Source organism: Furipterus horrens, unplaced genomic scaffold, assembly GCF_987537825.1.
Source record: "Furipterus horrens unplaced genomic scaffold, mFurHor1.1.pri manual_scaffold_5, whole genome shotgun sequence".
In the NCBI taxonomy this organism is placed as follows: domain Eukaryota; kingdom Metazoa; phylum Chordata; class Mammalia; order Chiroptera; family Furipteridae; genus Furipterus; species Furipterus horrens.
The window spans coordinates 179,652,327-179,678,396 of NW_028327175.1; the positions used below are offsets into that span (position 1 = coordinate 179,652,327).

General features: G+C 40.1%; 1 protein-coding gene across 6 annotated transcripts in view; it reads left to right on the forward strand.

Moving 5' to 3' along the window:
• MARCHF8 (membrane associated ring-CH-type finger 8) overlaps window positions 1-26,070 on the forward strand; it is a 135,304-nt gene that overhangs the window by 78,827 nt on the left and 30,407 nt on the right. For 5 of the 6 annotated variants that reach the window (XM_090278386.1, XM_090278392.1, XM_090278390.1 and 2 more), the window contains exon 3: window positions 11,373-11,423. The exons of the other annotated variant lie outside the window; for it this stretch is intronic. In XM_090278386.1, the coding sequence (XP_090134512.1) occupies window positions 11,373-11,423 (51 nt within the window). The remainder of the gene's footprint in view (window positions 1-11,372; window positions 11,424-26,070) is intronic. 6 annotated transcript variants of the gene reach the window in all.

The window sequence follows — 26,070 nt, forward strand, 5'->3', positions numbered from 1 at the left end:
CCAAGCACCAGTCCTCAGAGTGTAAAAGGGGAAAAGTCAGATCACTAAAATAATTTTTTATTTAGTTTCTTTTAATTAAAGTTTTCTTGGTGGTGAAATAGTCTTATGACATGATGATGCTTTTTTTTTTTTTTTTTTTGTGCCAATTTGGCAGAGTAAAAAAGCATTCCCTAATGTTTTTTGAAATTTGATTGGACCATGAAGTTCAAAAGTCTTGGAGTCACTGATTTAGGGACTAAGTAGTAGTATAGCCCTTTAGATTTGCAAAACCTCTAGCAGTTTAGTCCACCAAATACAGAGATCTATATTTGTTACCTGCTTTTGGCATAGAACACCTAAAATTCTTGGAATTTTCTTAGTTCTAGGAACACTTTTTTTTCCTTTCAAAATGAGCCCCTTTATCTAAACCTGAATCTGTGCTAATGAATTGATTCTTGGTGGTCCCCTAGGGACCTTCAGGATGGGGTCTGCTCACTAGAAAAACCAACCACATAAATAGAAGGTTGGGACTCCCAGCCTCATTCCCCCACCTTCAGGGAGTAGAGGGGCAGGGGATTGAGTTCAGTCACCAATGGCTCATGATTTTATCAATCATGCCTATGTAATGAAACTTTGATTAAAAACTCTTAGGTAATAGGTTTTGAGGAGCTTCCAAGTTGTTGAATACATCCATGTACCAGGAGGGTGACAAACCTCAATTCTACAGGGACAGAAGCTCTAGTACTCAGGATGCAAGTACATATACCCATTAACACTCAATCTCCCTATTCCCCAGTCCTTGACAACCTCCAGTCTACTTTCTAACTCTATAGTTTTATCTATTTTGAACATTTTATATAATACGTGACCTTTGTATCTGCCTTCTTTCACTTAGTATAATGTTTTCAAAGTTTTTCCATGTTGTGAATGTATCAATACTTAATTATCGTATTTTCGCTCCATAAGACATGCTGTTTTTCCCCTAAAAGTGGGGGAGGGCAGGAAATGTCTGTGCATCTTATGGAGCAAATATTGCGTCACAGACGCAATGTATATTACCTGACCTGTCAGCGGTTGCGACAGCTGTTAGAGGAGGAAGCTGTGGGCCCACGCAAAACCCCTGGGGACACTTAAATGTCCCACTTTACTGCTGAATCTCAGGGCGTCTGGTCAGTATGAAGATAGCGAAGAAAGTGACATCAGTGATTGTGAGTGACTGAGCTTCATAAATTCTGACACTAGCGATGACAAGTTCTTGGGGTTCCCAGAAAACTAGAAAAGTTACTTGAACCTTAAAGTCTCTCCTCATTTGTTAATGACAGTGATAACAGTTCTTAATACTGCTGTTGACTGCTATTCACTTTACGTGGTTGAAATATTATTCTGTTACATTTTATTAAGTATTTTGGTACACTATTTGGTTCAGAATATCTTTTTTCTTGTTTTCCTCCTCTAAACCTAGGTGTGTCTTATGGTCAGGTGCGTCTTATAGTGTGAAAAATAGGATACTTTTTATGGCTGAATAGAAAAGTATCCCATTGTGTAGATAATACTATATTTTGTTTATCCATTTATTCATTGATGGACTTTTGGGGTGGTTTGCATGTTTTGGATATTTTGACTTTATTTGCAAGGTATATCTTTTTTCATTCTTTTATTTTTAACCTACCAGAAGCTTTCTAGCCTCTGCCCTTTCAGATTTTTATGTATGCTTTATTTCACAGACATGATTGATTAAGTCATTGGTATTGGCAGTTGATTTGATCTTCAACCCCTGTCCCCTCTCTGGAGTTCAGAGGGTGGAACGGAAAGTTCCAATCCTCTAATCAGATGGTTGGCTCCATTGCCAATCAGCTCCCATCCTTAGGTGCTTTTCAAAAGTCACGTTGTTAACAAAACATACCTTTATCATTATCAACAGTATTTTCCAAGGATTTTGGAAGCTGTGAGCCAGGAACTGGACAGCAACCAAATATATATGAGAAATATATTTTGGTCATCTGAATGACCTAATATTTACTTACTGTAAATCACAATATCACACAAACAGTTGTAGAAAATGAAACAGAGAGATCTCATGCACACTTATCTATGAGGGGGGATACAAAAAACCCAGAATTATCTAATGGGGGGTGGGCCCCTTGTAGTACAGGCTTCCCCCACTAGGTGAGTGTCCTAGGAACCCATTTATTATATCAGTGTACTGGCTGGCATTGTTGTGAGAGGCTGTGTTGGGCTTCATTCAGTTAACTTTTTTTTGAAGACTCTTTAAACACATTTGCTCATTGCACACTGTGCGATTTATAAGTTCACATGCCTACACTGTGCTGAGTGTTCAGCAGTTTTTAACCAAAAAGGGCATGACTCCATTACCTGACCTCGCCCCCAGCAACTTTTTTGTTTCCCTGGATGAAAAAAGTTGTCAGAGAGAAACATTATGCTGACGTGGAAGAGATGAAATAAAAAACAGCAGAAGCACTAAAAGACAACAAAATTGACAAGTTCACAAAACTGTTTTGAGCCATGGAAAAAGCATCTTGATGGGTGGATTGCATCAAATGGAGAGTAGTTTTAAAGTGACTGAAGTTTAAACATGTAAGAATAAATACATGATTTTTTATAAATAAATTCCAGGGTATTTTAACTCCCTCTTCATACTTGAACCCAATGATAACATCTTACAAAGCAATAGTAAAGTATCACAACCAGTATTATGACACCAATGTAGTCAAGATACAGATCCATCACCTCAAGTATGGCGGAGGTGCCGCACACACCCTAGGCTCAGCTGGAAGTTGCTCTGTCCAGCAGAGGCTTCGTGACCATGGAGGAACAAACTTTTACCCAGGACACTTTATTATGTCTGGGGGAAGGAAGGTGACTGCCTCTCTAGTGGAGACCAGCAGCCAAACCTTCATCTTTTATACCTTTTATGGAGGAGAATACATATGAGAGATACAAGGCTAAAATTCATAAATTGTCAATAGCATTCAGGCGTTTGACAGTAACAAATTACATACACCAATTCAGGGGTCGCAGTGACCGATCTGTGTCAGGGTCCATAAAACATCTTGACCTGGTGCAAGGTTTTATATACTCCTTGCTACAGATGGTTTATGTTACATTACTGATAAGGAAGGCAGAGCAAGTTCTAAAATATAATGAGCATAATGAGCATCCTTTTATTCAATTCCCATGGCAACCCTCTGCGTGGTTGTCAGTCATGTTCCACACACAGCCTTATGTTGAGACTTAGAGACAAGCATGGCCAGGATGCTGGCAGCTCGTCATGCTCAGACCAGGGCTACAGTTCCTTAAACCACAAGGAAAGGTTGCCCACACTCAAGGATCCCTCAATTGCTTTTGTATAGCTACACTGCTTCCCTGCTGTCCCTTTTCCCTCCTTAACCACTGACAGTCACTCTTTCATTGTATTATAAAATTCTCTTTATTTTTAAGTGTTATTGTAGCAGAAAAAGTATATATTAAATATTAGCAGTGGTGATATGCTTATTTTGCTTTTAAGTTTAATTAGAATGCCTCAAGTGTTTTGCTCTGTGAGTGTAATGTTAAATTTGGATTGAGAGAGGTACTTTTTAAAAATTAGGAATTTCGCATAAGAGGGAGCCCTGGCGAGGGAAGATGGCGGAGAAGTGAGGGAAGGCTGCACTTTCTAGCTCCCAAGACCCATCTGTAGTTTGGACTAATTGCAGACAGAACATCTCAGTTAACATCTGGACACTGGCAGGAGTTGAGCCTTGGCACTGTTGGATCAGAGAAGATCATCTGGGAGCGACCTGTTTCGTGAGGATAGCGGAGGAGAAAGGGATAAGAGATGGGATTTCTGACTGGGTTGGCTTCTCGAGCTGCGGCTGGAAGTACACAAAGACTTTTTAGTGACCACAGGCTTCCCCAGAGAGGAATCAGGAGAGCGGGGCTCTGCCCGCTGGCAGAGCCAGGAGTGGGCCAGGTGGCACCTGGTGCTGAGAGGCAAGAAACAGTGTACTACTGTGTATGTAAGAACATGTTTTTCCTTCTTTTTCTCTTGTATTCTGTGGAGAGGGGAGGAGAGGTTGGGGGTGGGGCGAGATTCTTGAGGAGTGCAGGTGCAGAAGTGCACTCACCCACTCCCCAACCCTCCCCCTGGGTCGCTCGAGCGCGCACAGGGAGATGCCCAGTCTGCTGGCCCAGGTGTGCAACCAACTCGCTGGCCACTGCGTCCAGGTGCCCCTTGGGCCCGCCCCAACAGTCATAAAATCGGCACGCTAGCGGACAGGCACAGATGCCCACCTCCGCCATGCTCAGGTGCCTGCGGCCCCGCCCCAACAGGTGCAAAATCAACCCGCTGGGCACGCAGGCGACCATGCACAGGCACCCCTGGCCCACCCCAATGGGTGCCAAACCAAGGCGCCGGCTACTTGCCCAGGCGCTACTCACGCACACCCAAGCGGGTGCAAGAACAGCCGACGGCCGCAGCTCAGATGCCCACCTCCACCATGCACAGGTGTCCGGGCACTGCCCCAAGGGGTGAACAACCAACTCCCCAGGCATGACTCAGCAGGTGTGAGGCTAGCGCATAAGCACCCCGCCAGCTCCAACAGGCGCCAAATGAACACGCTGGCCACTGTGCTTGGGTGTTACCTGGGCGCTTGACCCAGCGGGCGTGAGGCTAGCGCGCCCAATGCCGCACGCAGGCACACACCACTGCCACCACACCCAGGAACCTCTGGCCCACCTCAATAGGCACCAAACCAACATGCCAGCCACTGCGTCCAGGTGCCACCCGGGCACGCCCCAATGGGAGTGAAACCAATGCGCCACCCACTCCAATAGGCCCACAACAAACCCGCCCACTGGCAAGTAGAAGCCTCCCCCTCTGTTGGAACAGGAGAGCAACCAATATGCCTTGGACCCACCCACCCCGGTATGCAGTGGGTCAACCCGCCCCCGGCCTTCAGGAGGGAAGGCACTCGCCTCTGGCTGAGGACAAAGGACAGTGAAATGAACTAGAGGCACTTTGTAATAAGTTTTGGGTGCTGGCCCTTGAGAAAGAGCTGGGAGAGCAGCAGAGTAGGTCCCAGTACAGAAGTATCCCAAGTGCTACGGGAGAAATCACTTAAGCAGACTGGTCCCCTCCAAGTGGCATCAACTGGACACAGCAGCTCAACAACTGTATACAAGAAGTTCACACCATAAAGGCAGAAAATAAAAGCAGATCAATCTAAGAAGCAGAAACAAGACCAATGTCCAAAATGGGGAGGCGGAATAACACCCCACCAAACAGAAACAACACTCCACCAAAAAGAAAGGAGGAATTCCCAGGAGGAAGAACAGATGACATAGAAGTGGGCGAGCTATCAGACATGGAATTCAAAACAATAGTAATGAGGAAGCTCAATGAACTTGACAAACTCAAAGGAAATTATAACGATCTCCAGGGGAGCTATAAAGAGCTCCAGGGAAGCTATAAGGAGCTTACTGAAAACTACACCAGCATAAAAAAAGACATAGAAACTATCAACAAGAACCAGGAAGAAATGAAGAATACAATTTCTGAACTTAAGAGCGCAGTAGAATCAATCAAAAGCAGGCTAAATGAAGCAGAGGACCGGATCAGTGAGTTAGAGGACAACGTAGGAAAAAAATTCCCAAACTACAACAGAATGAAAAAAGACAAACAGAGTGAAGAGGCTTTAAGAGAACTGCAGGACAACATGAGACGAAACAATATTCGAATCATTGGGATAAAAGAAGGAGAAGAAGAAAAACAAAGGATAGAAACCCTGATTGAAAAAGTAATGACAGAAAATTTTCCTAACTTGATGAGAGAAAAAGTCATGCAAGTCCAGGAAGCACAGAGGGTTCCAATGAAAATGAATCCAAAAAGGCCTACTCCAACGCACATTATAATTAAAATGGAAATATTCGAAGACAAAGAGAGAATCCTGAAAGTAGGAAGAGAAAAACAGCAAATAACATACAAGGGAGCTCCGATAGGCTATCAACGGGTTTCTCAACAGAAACACTACAAGCCAGAAGGGAATGGTCAAAAATATTTCAAGCAATAAAAAACAAAGGCATACAACCAAGACTACTCTACCCAGCAAGGCTCTCCTTCAAAATGGAAGGTGAAATAAGGTGTTTCCCAACAAAGGAAGACTAAAAGAATACATCTCCACCAAACCAGCTTTGCAAGAGATGCTAAAGGGAATGTTTTAAGAAAAAGAAGAAAAAGAGAGAGGGAGAGGAACATAGGAACAAAGGGAAATGAATAAATACCTGTCAATAATAACATTAAATGTAAATGGATTAAATGCTCCAATCAAAAGACATAGGGTAGCAAATTGGATATGAAACCATGACCAACATATATGCTGTCTACAAGAGACACACCTCAAAACAAAAGATCTACACAGACTGAAAGTGAAGGGATGGAAAAAAGTATTGCAAGCAAATGGACATGGAAACAAAGCCGAGGTAGCAATACTTATATCAGGCAAAACAGATTCCACAGCAAAGGCCATGAAAAGAGACAAAGAAGGACATTTCATAATACTTAAGGGAACAATCCATCAAGAAGATATAACCCTCGTAAACATATATGCACCCAACAGGTGCACCAAAATGTATAAGGAAAATATTGGAAGACTACAAAAAGTAATCAACAGCAACATACTCACAGTAAGGGACTTTAATACCCCATTGTCAACAATGGACAGATCTTCGAAGCAAAGAAACACCGAGGATATTGAGGCATTGAACAACACTCTAGACAAAATGGACTTAATTGATATATATATATAGAACTTTTCACCCCAGAGGAGCAAAATATGCATTCTTTTCAAATGCACGCGGGACATTTTCAAAGATAGACCACATGGTAGGAGACAAAACAAGCCTCAACAAATTCAAGAAAACTGAAATTATATCAAGGATCTCCTCAGATTACAATGCCCTGAAACTAGAAATCAACCTCACGGAAAAAACTCAAAGACATTCAAACTCATGGAGAATGAATAACATGCTATTAAATAATGAATGGGTTGACAATGACATCAAGGAAGAAATCAAAAAGTTTCTGGAAACAAATGATAATGAACACACAACAGCCCCAAACCTATGGGATACAGTGAAAGCAGTCCTGAGAGGAAAGTTCATAGCAATATAGGCCTACCTGAAAGGATAGAAGAATTCCACATAAAAAATCTAACCCTACAGCTACAAGAACTAGAACAACAACAACAACAACAAACAAAGCCCAGAATGAGTCTAAGAAAGGAAATCATCAAAATCAGAGCAGAATTAAATGACATAGAGACTAAGCAAACAATTCAAAAGATCAACAAAAGTAGGAGCTGGTTCTTCCAAAAGATAAGCAAAATCGACAAGCCTTTAGCTAGGCTCATCAAGAAAAAAAGAGAGTAACTAAATAAACAAAATAAGAAACGAAAAAGGAGATATCACGACCGATATCACAGAAATACAAAGGATTTTAAGAAATTACTACAAACAACTGTATGGCAAGAAATTTGACAACCTGGAAGGAATGGATGAATTTCTAGAAACATATAACCTTCCCAAACTGAATCAAGAAGAAGTAGAAAGTCTCAAAAGACCAATAACAAAGAAGGAAACTGAAACAGTAATCAAAAATCTCCCTGCACACAAAAGCCCTGGACCGGATGGCTTCACAGGTGAATTTTACAAAGCATTTAGGGAAGAACTAACTCGTACCCTCCTCAAACTATTCCAAAAAATCCAAGAGGAGGGAAAAATCCCAAACTCTTTCTATGAAGCCAGTATCACCCTAATTCCAAAACCAGGTCAAGACACAACAAAGAAAGAAAACTACAGGCCAATATCACTGATGAACATAGATGCTAAAATCCTCAACAGAATATTGGCAAACCAGATCTACAACACATTCAAAAGATTATACATTATGATCAAGTGAGATTCATCCCAAGGCTGCAAGGAGGGTTTAATATTTACATATCAATAAATGTAATATACCACATAAACAATGAAAGACAAAAACCACATAATCATATAAATAGATGTTGAAAATGCGTTTGATAAAGTACAACACCCATTTATGATGAAAACACTCAGCAAACTGGGAATAGAGGGAGCATACATCAACATAATAAAGGCCATATACGAGAAACCCAAAGCCAACATCATACTCAATGGACAAAAACTGAAAGCATTTCCTCTGAGATCAGGAACAAGACAAGGATGTCTACTCTCTCCACTCCTATTCAACATAGTATTGGAAGTTCTAGCCACAGCAATCACACAAGAAAAAGAAATAAAAGGCATCCAAATTGGAAAAGAAGAAGTAAAACTGTCATTTTTGCTGATGACATGATAGTATACATAGAAATCCCATAGACTTCTCCAAAAAACTACTTAACCTAATAAGTGAATTTGGCAAAGTAGCAGGGTACAAAGACAATATTCAGAAATCAAAGGCATTTCTATATAGCAACAATAAAATATCAGAGATAGAAACTAGATAAGTAATTCCATTTACTATAGCAACAAAAAAAATAAAGTACCTAGGAATAAATTTAACCAAAGAGGTAAAAGACCTGTACTCAGGAAACTACATAACCCTGAAGAAATAAATTAAGGAAGATACAAATAAATGGAAGCATATACTATGTTCATGGATGGGAAGAATCAACATCATTAAAATGTCCATACTACCCAAAGCAATTTGTAGATTAAATGCAATCTCTATTAAAATACCAGCAACGTATTTTACAGACCTAGAACAAGTACTTGAAAAATGTATATGGAACCAAAAAAGAGCCGGAATAGCCACAGCAATCTTGAGACTGAAGAACACAATAGGAGGACTCACAATACCAGACATCAAACTATACTACAAAGCCACTATAATCAAAACAGCCTGGTACTGCCATAAGAACAGACATTTAGATCAATGGAACAGAATAAAGAGCCCAGAAATAAACCCAAGCCTCTATGGTCAACTAATATTTGACAAAGGGGAAAGCAACATAAAATGAAATGAGAAGAGCCTCTTCAACAAATGGTGCTGGGAGGACTGGACAGGGACGTGCAAAAAAAATTAAACTAGACCACCAACTTACTCCACACACCAGAATAAACTCAAGATTGATCAAAGACTTAAATGTAAGACGTGACACCATAAAAATTCTAGAGGAAAACATAGGCAGGAAAATTTCAAATATCCCACGTAACAGTATTTTCACTGATACATCTCCTAAGGCAAGGGAAATAAAGGAAAAAATAAACAAATGGGACTACATCAAACTAAAGAGTTTCTGCTCAACAGAAGAAAACTTCAGCAAGATGAAAAAGGGACCAACCATATGGGAAACATACTTGTCAATGATACATCAGTCAAGGGTTTGATATCCAAAATATAGAAAGAACTTACGTATCTCAACACAAAGAAGACCAACAGCCCAATTAAAAAATATGCAAAGGACCTGAACAAACACTTCTCCAAGGAGGATATACAGAAGGTCCAGAGGCATATGAAAGAATGCTCAACCTCATTAGCCATCAGAGAGATGCTAATAAAAATCACAATGAGATACCACCTCACACCAGTCAGAATGGCCATCATCAACAAATTAACAAACAACAAGTTCTGGAGAGGGTGTGGAGAAATGGGTACACTAGTGCACTGTTGGTGGGAATGCAGACTGGTGCAGCCATTATGAAAAACAATATGGAATTTCCTCAAAAAAAAAAAAAAAATGGAACTGCCTTTTGAACCAGCAATTCCACTACTAGGATTATACCCGAAGAATCCTGAAACCCTAATTCAAAAGAACTTATGCACCCCTATGTTCAAAGCAGCACTGTTTACAATAGCTAAGTGCTGGAAACAGCCTAAGTGCCCATCTGTAGATGAGTAGATCAAAAAACTGTGGTACATTTACACAATGGAATACTATGCAGCAGAAAGAAAGAAGGAACTCCTGCCATTTGCGACAACATGGATGGAACTAGAGAGAATTATGCTTAGTGAAATAAGCCAGGCAAAGAAAGAAAAATACCATATGCTATCACCTTATACAGTAAACTAATGAACAACACAAATAAATGAACAAAATTGAACAAGAAACAGTGTAACAGTCATCAGGGGGGGAGGGTGGAGGGTGGGAAGGGTCTAAGTATGGGAGGGGTTTAGTAAAGGAACTAATATAAATAACCCATGTCATGGACAACAGGGTCAGGATGGACCGTGAGAGAAGGGGTGGACTGGATGGAGGGTAGCAATGAGGGGAAAAGTGGGACAATTGTAACAGAAAAACAATAAAAATAAAAATTAAAAAAAATAAAATAAAAATTAGGAATCTTCCATTGCTGTTTTTAAAAAAATTTTTAAAGTCTGTATTAATAATGGGTTTTGTCATTTGTTTATAGCGCCTAATGACATAAATGACTGATTTTGCAGGTTTTCCCTGTAAAACTGATTCTGTTCCTGAGTGTTCAGGTGTCATGGTGCACACTGCACACTGTTAATATATTTTGGGTTTCCCACAAGCATGTCAAGCAAACTGCCCATGGCGAGTTCCGCTCTATCTCTTGCTCTTCTTATAATCCTGGTCTTGTAAATACATAGCTAGAAACCAGAGTATGGCTTAGACCCCTGACTAGATTATGTCAGTCCTCCTTTTCAAATGGTCTCTTTCTATCTGCTTTCATTGCATTAAGTATGGCCTTGATTATTCAGTGCTGTATGTTTCAATTGGTCTCTTCACTCCTACATATTTTTACTTTCTGTGTCTGTTGGTTGCTATGCACAAGCTTCTTTTTTTTTTATATAAAACATGCTTCTGATAGAGACAGGCTTGACTTAGTTACTTACTGAGTGCCTGTCAGGATGTTAAGATTCAACAATGCACAATAGGGAGGAGCAGGGCACTGCTGGAACCTAGCACCCTATAAGCAAGGATGTAGAGAGGCCTGCAGACCTGGGTGACTATCCCTCAGGGAGGCTGTGACTGGCATCTTTGTCTGCAGCATTGTTGGAATGGGCAGAATCTTTTATTTATTTGACCATCTGGAAGGTACATAGAATCCTCATATAATGGTCCACACCACGTATGACAAACATGCAGTTTCTTGCCTCTGAACCTCCATTTGAATGTGTCATAATACATTTAGTGCCCTCTAATTCCAAATTCATGTTCTTTTCTTGTTAACTTAAGTTCCTTTAGGGCAGAGACTATTGTTTTATTCATTTGCTGAATTCTGTAGTGTCTGTTAGCTGACCCAGTCGTTTGTGTTCAGTAAATTCTAGTTGAGGGAATGATTTGTCAGTAAGATTGTTATGATCAGTTCCTTGTTCTTTGTACATTTTAATCACCTGTTTGGTTTTCTTGCAGAATGAGAAGACTTTGGGACATTCCATGAGTCATTCAAGTAGCATTTCTAAGGTAGAGTGCCACTGAAATATGTTATTTTCATAGCTTGGGGTATATTTGTATTCATAATCCTTGCATGTGTTATACTGTTCTTTTGAAGACATGAGCTTGTTGATCCAGGTCCTAAGTCTTCTCTGGGACCATACAGTGTGAACTGTGTGGCAGTTCTGTTTTCTAGTGAAGCAAATTCTCAGTGGATGTTGGGGGCAGTGACTAATAGAGGGAAACCCTATTTCTTCCAGTAGAAATCATTTACTTTCAGGTAAAAGAAACCTCAGGGAGTCACCAGAGAATCTGTCACCTCAATTAGGAGTGCATTTGACTGATAGTAATAAATATCCAACTCTGGTGACTTAAATAATTATGGATTTATATGGTTCCAGTGACAAGATATCTGGAGGTAGATGGTTCAAGGCTGATGCAGTTGCTAGCAGGGGTTGCCAGGGACCCAGGTACTTTCTGCTCTCTGTGTGCCACCTTCCTTAGCACACTGTCAACTTCATGCTTAGCACCTTATAGTCTCAAGGTGGGAACTGGGCCTGCAGGCACGATGGCTGTGACCCTGGCAGGAATGAGAATGATGCAGGATGGAGGGTTGTGGCCGTTGAGAGTGACACTTTTCAAGAGGAAGGCCAAAGCTTTCCCAGAAGCCCCACTGACCTGCCTGACTTATGCTTACATCTCACTGACCAGGACTGGATCACAAGGCCACCTCTAGCTGGAAAGTGGCAGGAAAGGGAGAGCTGAGTGGCTGAATCTGATGCACCTCTGGTGTAATCACTTGAGTAAATACTAGGGGTAACCCAGGAGCCAGCAGACAATGTGTCACATGCAATGAGCTTGCTCCCATGTACTGCTCATCACTCAACCTACACGTAGGCTCTGACCAACCTCTTGACCATGCAGGTACGTCCATGGAGGTTCCTTGCAAGGGATGACCTTCTTCCTACACCTGTGTCACTTGACCTGACACAGTTCCTGACAGGAAGGCCTGAGCAACGTGGAAAAAATTTGTCCTGCTGTTTCAGGCCTCCCAAGTACTCAGAAATAAATAGTCACATTATGTGCCATTTTAATTCACAAACTATACAGATATTTTCATTTATATCAACCTATTTTTAAAATTAAATTAGAATTTGCCAAATCCTTTAAAACAATCTGTTCTTAGGCCTATTTGTTATCTAATCATAGCATTCATCCACTTAATTTTGCATAGAAAGAAAAGTGCTTCTCGGTTCATTCCTGACTTGACCTGCCCCCAGACCAGTCACTCAAGCCACAGGCTTAGGCCACCTCATATAAATGCCTTTCCCCAAATTCTCCCTCCTGTTCCAACCCCCATTTATTTTCTTATGCTGTTCCTCCAGCTGTGAATGCTGGAGCTATAGAACCATGCAGTGGTGGCTCATTCCTATCTGAATATGAACGGAGGTTCTGTCCTCCCACCTTTTGAAAGTCAAGGAACATGTATGAATGACCCATGGACATGAACAACAGGGTGGGCATTCACTGTGGAAGCGGGGGTGGGGGCAGTTGGGCAGGGGAGAGCAATGGGGAAAACTTGGGACAACAGTAAAAGAACAATAAAAAAGGCAAAAAAAAAAAAAGTGAGCATTGAGAAAAGTGATGTGCACACCCAGAAGGCCTGTCTGGTTTAATAGAATTAAACATTAAAAAGCATACAGCCGCACTCATTGCCTTGGCCCCAGCGGCTTAGGACAGATCAAGGAGAGCATTGTCCTGTGCCTCAGATATATGTCTGTTCAGGGTTTTATTAAGATTTTATTTGACACAAAGTTTTCTCCTATAGTTAAATTTTTTGTGAACCACTAGATGGACAGTATCTAAAGAAACATTTTATGGGCTTGGTCGGGGCATAGGGTATAGGTATCCTGATGAGTAAAATTGGAGCAATAAAACAACTTTAGGGTTGTTGTAAGACTTGGGGATAATGTTTGCAAGGAGAGGTGGAGCAGCTCTCTCATTGCAGTGAGTCAGTAAACTGATTCTTGTTAAATGTTTTTGAACCCTGGTGATCTTGGGTTATTGGGTAAGGATAGTCCTTGTGGTATCTGTTACTATTTGATTACTGGCCAAAGGCACAAATGTATGCTTTGAAATAACTTTTACCGATGGGTGAAAATTAAGATCTAATAAAAACTCTGCCTTTTTCCTTTCTTCATTTTTGCACATGTTTGTATTGTGGGTTCTTAGTGCCAGGCATTGAGTTCTAGGTGCTGGCATAAAATGATGAGGAAAACAAACATGATCACTAACATAGAGCTCTCCCATAGGTAGGGTTGAAATTTTCCTAAAAAGCAATTTTAGTCCCATACTAACACTTTTAGGAACAGGGGTCTGGAAAAGCCTCACAGCTTTTTGCTATAAAGCAGGTCCAGGAAAATCTGGGCCTCTTTCATTTTCAAAGCAGTTCCTACACAGGTAACTGGGATCAAAGGAAAATCTCAGGAGTGGTGTGTGCTCATCAAACTTCCTGTTTGAAATTTTGTTGCACAATGTACCCCTTCTGTAAGTAAGGAAGTTCATACAATGTGGAGTTGTTAGGCATGAACCAGTTAAATGGGGCTGGGAGAGGAGGGCAGGACTGCGTAAATGATAACTTTGTTTTTGAGAGTGTAGTTCTTTCTTGTAGTATTTATAAAATGAACCTGTGTTTGAGGCCACTTTTAGGCCAGGACACATAAAATTCTTATCTTCATTGTAGCAGACATACTTAAACAGATGCTTCCTACCCTTGAGATAGAACAGTGATTTTCAATTAGAGTTCTGTAAGAATTTGTATTTATTTTGATTTTAGAGAGAGAGGAAGGGAAGGAGAAAAAGAGGGAGAGAAACATTGATTGCTTGCCTTCTGTATGCTCCCTGAGCAGGGACCAAACCTGACCTAAGTGTGTGCCCCAACCAGGAGTCAAACCAGCAAACTTTATGTTTCTGGGATGATACCCAACCAACTGAGCCATACTGGCAGGGCACTGCAAGAATTTTTAAAACATGCAATACTTAACTATTTAGTCAGGGGCACAGATCTGTTTTCCCTGATTGGCAAAAAAAAGAAAAGACAACCTGTAGCATAACCTATAGCCATCCAGTGCCAGTGTATCAAAATTATACCTATATTTTGTCAGATTCACAAGAAAATATACTTTTTGGTGTGCTGCAGAATTTATTTTATTGTTGTACTATTACAGTTGTGTCATACCCCACCCTGTTGTCCTCATCCATCGGTCATTCATACCTGTTCATTGACTAGACTCTTCCCCTTCTTTCCCCTCTTATCCCCTCTCCCATCCCCTCTGGTTACTGTCAGTCTGTTCCTTGTTTCCATGCCTCCAGTTCTGTTTTCCGTTTATTTTGTAAATTAGGTTCCTCTTATAGGTGAGATCATATGGTATTTGTCTTTCGACACCTGGCTTATTTCACTTAGCATAATACTCTCCAGTTCCATCCATGCTGCCATGAAAGGTAGGAGTTGCTTTTTTCTTTCTGCTGATAGTATTCCATTGTGTAAATGTAGACAGTTTTTGACCCACTCATCTATAGATGGGCACTTAGGCTGTTTCCAGCACTTGGCTATTGTAAATAGTGCTGCTATAGGGGTGCATAGGTTCTTTTGAATTGGTGTTTCAGGATTCTTCGGGTATATCCCAGCAGTGGAATTGCTGGGTCAAAAGGTAGTTACATTTTTAATTTTGGCTCCCTTTTCATTTTGCTGATGTTTTCTTTAGCTGTGCAGAAGCTTTTTAATTTGATGGCTTAATCTTTCCTTTATTTCCCTTTCACTAGAAGATATATTGGCAAATATATTGCCACGTGGGGTATCTGAAATTTTACTGCCTATATTTTCTTCTAGGATTTTTATGGTGTCAGGGCTTATTTTTAAATCTTTTATCCATTTTGAGTTTATTCTGGCGTATGGTGTAAGTTGGTGGTCTAGTTTCATTTTTTTGCATGTACCTGTCCAGATCTCCCAATGCCATTTATTGAAGAAGCTATTTTTCCTGTGTTTTATGCTCCTACCCCCCTTGTCAAAAACAGTATTCCCTCATTTATTGCGGATATTACATTCTAGATCCCCCCACAAAGTAGGAACCTTACATTTATTCTACACTCTTAAATCTATGTAACTTTTAACAACATATGTATACAGTTCTGCAGAATCCTGCGATATAGCAAAAAATCTGCGATACGTAATTAAATATAATATTTTTAAAAATCCTGTGATATAGTGAGGCTGCAATAAGTGAACCACAATATAGAGAGGGACTACTGTATTAATTGACCATAGAGACATTGGATAATTTCTGGGTTCTCTATTCTGTTCCATTGATCTAAGTGTCTGTTCTGGTCTAACATCATACTCAATGGGCAAAAACTAAAAGCTTTCCCCTTAAGATGAGGAACAAGACAAGGATGTCAGCTTTCACCACTTTTATTCAACATAGTATTGGAAGTTCTAGCCACAGTGATCAGACAAGATAAAGAATTAAAAGGCATCCACATTGAAAAGGAGGAAGTAAAACTCATTATTTACACATGACATGATAGTATACATAGAAAACCCCAGTCTCCACCAAAAAACTACTCAGATAAGTGAATTTGGCAAAATATCAAGATACAAAGTCAATATTCAGAAATTGAAGATATTTATGTACATGAACAATGAAATATCAGAAACATATCCCATTTACTATAGCAACAAGCCTATGTAAGTGGGAGGCAAGCTGGGTGGAGAGGAGCAAAGGGGGAAAATTGAAACAACTGTAACAACATAAACAATAATAAAAAAAGACAACCTCTAAAGTAGGAAAATGTATTTGCAAATGATACATCAGGTAAGGAGCTGGTATCCAAAATATATAAGGAACTCATAGAACTTAACAAAACAAAAACCATTCAGTCAAAGAATGGGCAGAGAACATGAAGAAACATTTCTCCAGAGAAGACATACAGACTGCCAACAGAGATATGAAAAAATTCTCAGCATTACTAAACAGTTGGGAAATGCAAATAAAAACCACACTAAGATAGTACTTCACAATAATCAGAAAGGTTATTACCAAAAAGTCAACAAATAACATGTGTTGGCAAGGACATGGAGAAAAGGGAATCTGTGAGCACTGTTGATGAGAATGTGAAGTGTGCAGCCACTATGGAAAACAGTATGGAGATTCCTCGAAAAACTAAAACTAGGTCTACTAAATGATTTAGCAGTTCCACTTATGGGTATTTATCAAAAAACAAAAAAAAAAAACCAAAAAACAAAAAAAACAAAAAATGAAAACCCAGTAATTCAAAAAGATGTATACACCCCTATGTTTATTACAGCATTAATTACAATAGCCAAATATGGAAGCAACCTAGGTGTCCATTGATAGATGAATGGCTGAAGAAGATGTGGTACATATGTACAGATTGGTACTCAGCAATAAAAATGAATGAAATCTTGCCATTTGTGACAACATGGGTGGACCTGGAGGATATTATGCTCATTGAAATATGTTGGACAGAGAAAGACAAATACCATATGTTTTCACTTATATGTAGAATAGAAAAACAAACAAAACAAAACAAAAACAAGACAAAAACAGATTCACAGAACCAAAGACTAAATTAATGGTTGCCAGAGTATAGTACAGGTCTTGTACCTCCTGGGTTAAGTTTATTCCTAGGTATCTGAGATTTTACTGCCTATGTTTTCTGCTAGGATTTTTATGGTATCACAACTTATATTTAGTCTTATCCATTTTGAGTTTATTCTAATGTATGGTGTAAGTTGGTGGTCTAGTTGCATTTTTTTGCATGTACCATTCCAGTTCTTCCAAAACTATTGAAGAAAGACTATTTTTAATCCATTGTATGCTTTGTCAAATATTAATTGACCATAGACACATGGGTTTATTTCTGGGCTGTCTATTCTGTTTCTGATCTAATTATCTGCTCTTGTGCCAGTACCAGACTGTTTTGATTACACTGGCCTTGTAGTATAGTTTTATGTGAGGTATTGTGGTCCCTCCAACTTTACTCTTCTTTTTCAAGATTGCTGAAGCTATTTGGGCCTTTTTGGGTTTCATATAAATTTTTGAAATATTTGTTCTAGATCTGTGAAATATGCCATTGGTATTTTAATAGGAATTGCATTAAATCTATAGATTGCTTTGGGTAGTATTGATATTTTAATGATGTTAATTCTTCCAATCCATGAACACAGCATATGCTTCCATTTATTTGTATTCCTTCTTCACTGTTCTGAGTACAGGTCTGAGTACAGGTCTTCTCTCCTCCTTGGTTAAATTTAATTTTATATTTTTGTTGTTGTTACTGTAGTAAATGGGATTTTTTCCGCCAGTTTCTCTTTCTGATAGTTCATTGTTGGTATACAAAATGCCATTGAGATTTGTGAATATTCACTTTGTATCCTGCTACTTTGACAAATACACTTATTCGGTCAAGTAAGTTTTTGGTGGAGTCCATAGGGTTTTCTATGCACACTACCATGTCATCTGCAAATAATGACAGTTTACTTCCTCCTTTCCAATTCGGATGCCTTTTATTTCTTTTTTCTGTTTGATTGCTGTGGCTACAACTTACTGTACTATGTTGAGTAAGAGTGGTAAAAGCAGACACTCTTATCTTATTCATGATCTTAAGGGAAACGTTTTCAGTTTTAGTCCATTGAATATGTTGAGGTATGCCACCTCTATTCCCACTTTGCTGAGTGTTTTTATCATAAATAGTTGGTGGATTTTATGAACTTTTTTTCAGAATCTATTTATATGATTATGTGAATTTTGTCCTTTATTTTGTTTATGAGATGTATTACATTTATTGATTTGTGAATATTGAACCATTCTTGCATCCTTGGAGTAAATCCCACTTGATCATGTTGCATGATCTTTCTTGATCTGGATTGCTTATCTTTTGTTGAGGATTTTAGTATCTATGTTCTTCGGAGATATTGGCCTGCAATTTTGTTTCTTTGTTGTGTCTTTTACCTGGTTTTAGTATTAGGGTAATACTGGCCTCATAAAAAGAGTTTGAGAATCTTCCATTTTTGGATAGTTTGAGAAGGATAGGTGTTAGTTCTTCTTTGAATATTTGGTAAATTTGCCTGTGAAGCCATCTAGTCCATGACTTTTGTGTGCGAGGAGTTTTTTGATTACTGCTTCAATTTTATTAGTTGTTACTGGTTTCTTTAGATTTTCTGCTTCTTCCTGATTCAATTTTGGAAGATTATATGTGTCTAGAAATTTATCCTGTTCACCCCAGTTTTCCAGTTTCTTGTCATATAGTTGTTCATAGTAATTTTTTGCAATCCTTTGTGTTTCTGTATTATCAGTTGTTACTTCTCCTCTTTTGTTCCTGATTTTTAAATTTGGGTCATCTCTCTTTTCTTTCTTTATAAGTATGGACAACAGTTCGTTGATTTTATCTTTTTAAATAATCAGCTCCTGGATACGTTGATCATTTGAAAGTATTTTTTCAGTCTCTGTGTCATTTAATTCTGCTCTGATCTTGATTATGTTCTTCCTTCTTCTCACCTGTGTTTTGCTGTTGTTCCTCTAGTTCTTTTAGATGTAGGGTTAGGTTGTTTATTTGAGATTTTTCTGTATTCTTTAGATAGGCCTGTATTACTATGGACTTCCCTTCCAGGATGCCTTTGCTGTGTCCTGTAGGTTTTGAGTTATGTGTTCATTTTCATTTGTTTCAAGACACTTTTGATTTCTTCCTTGATCCCATCATTAGCCCATTCATTATTTAATAATATGTTATTCAGCCTCCATGTAGTTGAGTGTTTTTGAGTTTTTTTTCTTGAGGTTGGTTTCTAGTTTCAAGCCATTGTGATCCAAGAAGATGCTTGATTTGATTTCACTTTTCTTGAATTTGTTGAGGCTTGTTTTATGTCCTACCGTGTGATCTGTCTTGAAAATTATCCATGTGCATTTGAGGTGAATGTATATTTTCTTCTTTGTGATGGAATGTTCTGTAAATAACAATTAAGTCCAGTTGATCTGGAGTGTTGTTCAATGACTCAGTATTCTTACTGATTGTTTGGAAGATCTATCCATTGCTTTCTTGGGGTGTTAAAATCCCCTACTGTGACTGTATTGCTGTCTATCTCTTTCTTAAAGGTCCTCCAAGATTTTATATATGTATTTAGGTGCTCCTATATTGGGAGCATATATGTTTACAAGAGTTATATCCTCTTTTTGGATACTCTCTTTAGTATCTTTGTTTTCAAGTGTATTTTGTCTGATATAAGTATTGCTACCCCACCTTTTTTTCCATGTTCATTTGCTTGGAATGCTTTTTCCTTTCCTTTCACTTTCAGCCTGTTCTGAGGTGGGTCTCTTGGAGACAGCATATATATGGTTCATGTTTTCTTATCTATTTAGCTACCCCATGTCTTTGGATTGGAGCATTTAATCCATTTACATTTAAGGTTTTTATAATAGATACTTACTCATTGCTATTTTTTCCCCTTGGTACTTGCGCTCTTCTCCCTCTCTTCCTATTTCTTTTCTTCTTAAAGCAGTCTCTTTAGCATCTCTTGCAGTGCTGGCTAGATGGAGTTGTACTCCTTCAGCCTTTTTTTTTTTTTTTTTTTTTTTTTTGGTCTGTGAAGCTCTTTATTTCGCCTTTCATTTTAAATGGGAGCCTTGCTGGATAGAGTAGTATTGGATTCAGGTCCTTGGTTTTCATTACTTGGAATATTTCATGCCAGTCCCTTCTGTCTTGTAGTGTTTATGTTGCAAAATCAGCTGATAGTCTTATCGGAGCCCCCTTGAATGCTTCTAGCTGTTTTTCCCTTGCTGCCTTTAGATTCTCTCTTGTCTTTAAGTTTTGCCATTTTGATTGTAATGTGTCTTTCAGTGGGTCTCTTTGGGTTCATTTTGATTGGGACCCTCTGTGCTTCCTTGACTTGTGTGATTTTTTTTCTTCACCAAGTTGGGGAAATTTTCTGTCATTATTGTTTCAAATAGGCTTTCTATCACTAGCTCCTTTTCTTCTCCCTTATGCTATACCTATGATATGAATGTTGTTAGGTTTTATGTTGTCCCAAAGCTCCCTTAAACTATCCTCGTTCTTCTTTAGTCTTTTCTCATTTTGTTGCTCTGACTGGGTTTTTTAAATACCTTGTCTTCTAACTCATTGATTTGATCCTCTGCTTCATCTAGCCTGCTTTTAATTTCTTCTATGTATTTTTCACTTCAGATACTGTATTCTTCATACCCACCTTGTTGTTATTCATAGTTTCACTGTCCTTTTTTATGCACTATGGTTCCCACTATGTCCTTGTAGCTCCCATAAACTTCCTTGTAGTTCTTACTAAGTTTTTTTAGCATTCTTATAACCATTACTTTGAAATCTATGTCTGATAAATTGTTCCCTCAGTTTCATTTAGCTCTTTTTCTGGGGATTCCTTGTTTCGTTTTGATTGGGGGTTGTTTCTTTGCCTCTCTATTTCAAGTGACTTTTTGTTTGTATCTATGTATTAGGTTATCTGGTTTGATGTCCCCTGTTTTTGTGGTGTGGCCTTCTGTGGTAGGAGTTTTGTGGGACTCAGTGGTAGAGTCTCCTTGATTTCCTGAGATAGATGATGCTCTAGGGATCCCCTTTATGCAGTGTGTGTGGGCTCTCCTGTTGTATTTGGGTTTTGATTGTTGTTGGCCCATCTGTTGGAGGGTTCTCCCCTCTGGCTGGCTGATTGAGAGTCTCAACCCCCACCATGCCTTGTATGCTGTTGTGTGGGTGCTGACAGAATAAAACAAAACAGTACAGAAAGCGAAAGCCACACCAACAAAAGCACCCCCAACAACAACAGCAATATCAATGACAAATGAGGAAAGATTAATAAAGATGGAAACAGAATAAGAATATAATAAAAAATAAAAAGTGTGTGGTGACTAAAGGAAAGAAAACTGATTTTGAGAGAGTAGTGGGAGGAGAAATAATTAGAGTAGGGATGGATCAAGGCAAGGAAAAGGAAAAAATAAAAATTATAACATAAATAAGAAAGGAAAGGAAGAAGGCAAAATTCAATAAGCAAAGGGGAGAATAAGACTTCTGGCCAAGATGGAGGTGCAGACAGACACAATGCATCTCCCTCCACAACTAAGAAGGAATACAATACCTCAAAACTAGAAACAACCAGAAGTTCCAGAAAATCAAACTGCATGGAAGTCCAGCAAACAAAGATATAAAGAAGAAATACTCATCCAGACAGGTAGGAGGGGCAGAGCCAGGGTGGAAAGGACGCGGTGTGGTGGCGGCAACAGCAGGCTGGCAGAAAGTACAGTACCACGTTTTAAAGAGTTGGGAGGGACAGCTGGGGAACGTTCTCAGCTCCTCACTGGACCTCGCAGTCCATGGTCCCAGCACCATGGAAAATCAAGCCTCATTGCTTCTGACTGTGCAGACCAGTGGGAAAAACAGTCAACCAGTGCAGAATGAGGAAGCAAGAATTGAAAAAAATGAGAAAAACTTTCCAAATTTTGCAAAGGAGATGTACATACAGGTCTGGGAAGCACAGAGGGTCCTGGGCGAGCTGGACCCAGAGGGGACCACACCCGTATGCATCATGACTGAGATGCCAAAGGTGAAAGATAAAGAGAGAGTGCTGGGGGCAGCAAGAGAGAGGCGGAGAGTTGCCTACAAGGGGTGCCTATAGGACTACCACCTGATTTCTCAGAGGACACTTTGCATTCAGGAAGAGACTGGCAAGCAGTATTCAATGTGATGAAAAGCAACCTACAACCAAGATTACTCTATCTAGCAAAGCTATCATTTGGAATGCAAGGGAAGATGAAGTGCTTCCCAGACAAGGTAAAGCTAAAGGAGTTCATCATCACCAAGCCATTATTATATGAAATGTCAAAGGGACTTACTTAAGAAAAAGATCAAAACTATGAACACTAAAATGACAACAAACTCACAATTATCAAGAACTGAATCTAAAAAATAAAAACAAAACCCAATTAAGCAAACCAGAATAGGAAGAGAATCGTAGGTATAGGGATCATTTGGAGGGTTATCAGCTGGGAGGGGGGAGGGGGAGAAATGGGAAAATGGTGCAGGGACTAAGAAGCGTAATCGGTTGATACAAAATAGACAGGGGGAAGTTAAGAATAATATAAGAAAGGGTGAAACCAAAGAACTTATATGCACGACCCATACACATGAACTAACGGGGGTGGGATTGGTGGAGGGAAGGGGAGTACTGGGCAGAGGGGAGCAAAGGGGAAAAAAATTTGAACTACTGTAAAAGCATAATCAATAAAATATACTTAAAAAATAAAATAAAATATTTTCTTCTGAAAAAAAAGAAAAAGAAAAGGGGGAATAAGACATGAGGTTTGAAATAAAAAATTAAAAAATAGTGAAAAATAGGAACAAAATGAAGAAAAACAATGACAAATGGGCAAATGTTAAAAAGGGTGGAATTAGACTTCCGGCCAAGATGGAGGCTTAGACGGACACGCTAAGTCTCCCTCTACAACTAGAGAGGAATACAACTACTTCAAAACAAAGGACAACTAGAAATTCCAGAAAATAAAACTACACGGAAGTCCAACATATGAAGTTATAAACCAGCGGTGCCATTTGGGCAGGTAAGAGTTAAAGAGGGCAGTGCTGTTTGCAGTCGCACCTGGACAGCGGCGGGGCGGCGAGGAATCCCGGCTGCGCAAGCCCCTGGCGGTGCGCGACTCCGGCGCTGGGGAGAGCGGCCGCCGCATCGCCTTGAACAGTGAGGCCCGGGGGGCGGGAGGACGGATCCCGGTCTCCTAGCTGAATAACTGTGTGAATCCATCTTGGACCCCCGCCCCCAAAGAAAGCACCACAGGGCTGCGAAATAGGTCGCGGACAGGCAGGCGCCGGTCGCTGATTTGTGACGGGTACACAGGCACTGCCCCGGACAGCCGGCCCAAGAAAACAAAACGCATCTGTCAAAATGAGGCAGACAACTATAGAAATCCCGGTGACACAACTCACCAGGCAGCAGATAGAGAACCTGACAGATGAACAGATAAGAAACCTGTCAGAGGCTCAGTTCTGGGCCATTGTTATCAGGTGGCTTACAGAATTCACAAAAGAGCAGGAAAAAGATAAGAAAGAAGCGAAAAACTTTCATAACGAAAGGAACAAAACCGCATACGAGATAGATGGTGAGAAAAAAAAATCCAGAGTTCATTTCAACAAACTGGAATATGGAGAAGGAACAAGCAGTCAACCAATGCAGCGAGAGGAAATGGGAAGCAACAATGAGAGGATCAGAAACCTCTGGGACAGCTATAAAAGGCCCAACATAAGAATCATTGGTTTGCCAGAGAATGAGGAAGATGAACTAGAACTTGAAAAATTGAGTGAAAATATAATAAAGGAGAACTTCCCAGACTTGGGGAAGGGAATAGACTTGCAGGTCCAGGAAGCAAGGAGAGTTCCCAAGAGACTGGACCCAGGGAGAACCACTCCAAGACACATTATAATCAAAATGTCAAAAATTAAAGATAAAGAGAGAATCTTAAAAGCAGCAAGAGAGAAGAAAAGAATTATGTACAAAGGGGTCCCAATTAGACTATCAGCTGACTTCTCAAGGGAGACCCTACAGGCAAGAAGAGACTGGCAAGAAATATTCAAAGTAATGAAAATCCAAAACCTACAACCACGAATACTCTATCCAGCGAAATTGTCATTCAGAATAGAAGGACAGAGAAAGTGTTTCCAGGACAAAATAAAACTGAAAGAGTTCATTAGATCCAAACCACTGTTATATGAGATGTTAAAGGGACTGGTTTAAAAAAACAGAAGCTAGGGAGATGAAACAAAGGCAAACTAAATAGGCAACGAGAGTGGAAAAGGAACTGTGGGTACGGGAAGCATATTGGGGGGAGGTCAACAGGGAGGGGGAGTGGGGAGAGGGAGGGAGATGATATAGGAATTGGGGATCAAGGTAGGAGGGAATGGAATAGACGGAGAGAGGTTGGGAGGAACTGTATGCACAACTAATGGACATAATCTAAAAGGGGGGGACAACTGGAGGGAGGGGGACCACCGGGTGGAGGGGAGCAGAGGGAAGGGAAATTGGCACAAATGTAATATTTTAATCAATAAAACACATTAAATCTGAAAAAAAAAATAAAACCAATTTGGTTACATAATAAGGAACCATGAAAAAATAAAATAAAATAAAAAGGGTGGAATTAGAATAAGAATGTTATAGGAGAGAACAAAAGAATCTGAGATGACTGAAGGGAAGAAAATGGTTTTGAGATGATAGAGGGAGGAGAGATAATATGAGTAAGGAATAGAAACAAGGCAAAGAAAGGGAAAGAATAAAATTTAAGAAAAAATAAGAAGGGGAAGGAATAAGGCAAAATGGAGTAAGAAAAGGAGTAAAATATGAATTTGAAATGAAAAAAAAGTGAAAAATTAGGAACAAAATTGAAAGAAGGAAATATATTTAAAAGGTATGCAAAAGAATAAACCATGCAAACAAAGAAAAAGAACAAGGTGGAATTCATCTCAGCATAGTTTAGTGGTTGCCTGCTAGCTTCTTCTGGATGCTGTCCCCCTTGCTCTAAGCATCCTGTTCAAAGCTACAAGCAATTCACAGTCTGTGGCTGCCTCCTTCAGGCTGGGCTGCGTCAGGGATGGACCTCACTTCTCTGCACTGCTGGCTTTTTATCAGCACAAGGCACAGGGGTGGATCATCTAATGTCTGAAAGCACTACAGATACCACCTCCACCTGCCTCTGTCTGCAGTCCTGCTGTTAGTCTTAGCCTTGTCACTGACCCATCTGTTTCTGAGACGACTTCTGGTGCAATTGGGAGGGGATCCCTGGCTCTCCCCTGGGAGGTGCTGTTCAGACTTTAGGGAAGACGTTGGGTGTGTTCCCCTACCCCTGCAACGTACATCTTGGTCTGTTCCAGATTATTTCTAGTAATGTATAGTTTCTGATGACTTAGCTGTCTGTTTCATATGAGGGGCCAATCTGTGTAAAAGTATCAGTTCTTTCCTACTTAGTGCTGGTGGCAGAGCGGAGGCTGTCCGGGGTCCTGAATACCCCTTGTTGCACTGATTTCTTCTTTCTCTGCCCAGCTGGTTTCCATGGAATAGGACCAGGGGAACCAACATGACTTTGTGGGTTGAGGAAAGTTCAGAAAGTCCCCTTTTGGAGTTTCTCTTACTTTCCCCTGTGGAAATGTGCCCCCGAGGGGGATCTTGAGCCTGGCAGGACTGTTCTGCAGTTTCCGCATGGTGTCTGCAAATTCTGAAGGTGGATGGGCACACCTTTCCCTTTGCAAGGTTTGTACTCTGTGGGTAGAGGGTAGCATGTAGGGGTCTGCCTGGCTGCAAAGAATCCCAGGCACTTAACTCTTGCTTGTTTAACTCCCAGCCCACTGCCTCTGCATGAGACACAGTCCAGACCTCTCTCTTCTGCGCAGCCCCCAACCTGCTCGCTAGCCAAGGTGGAGGTGGGCAAGGCTCAACAAACCCCTGGCTGCACAACTTCCTGATCTCCCTGCCCCGCTGGACCCAGTGGGAATGGACTCAGAGATCTAGTGTGGCCTGGTGAGGCTGAGAAAAGTTCAGAACAGGTCAAAAGGCAAATTTTCCATCTGTAAAGTTCCTCTCCAC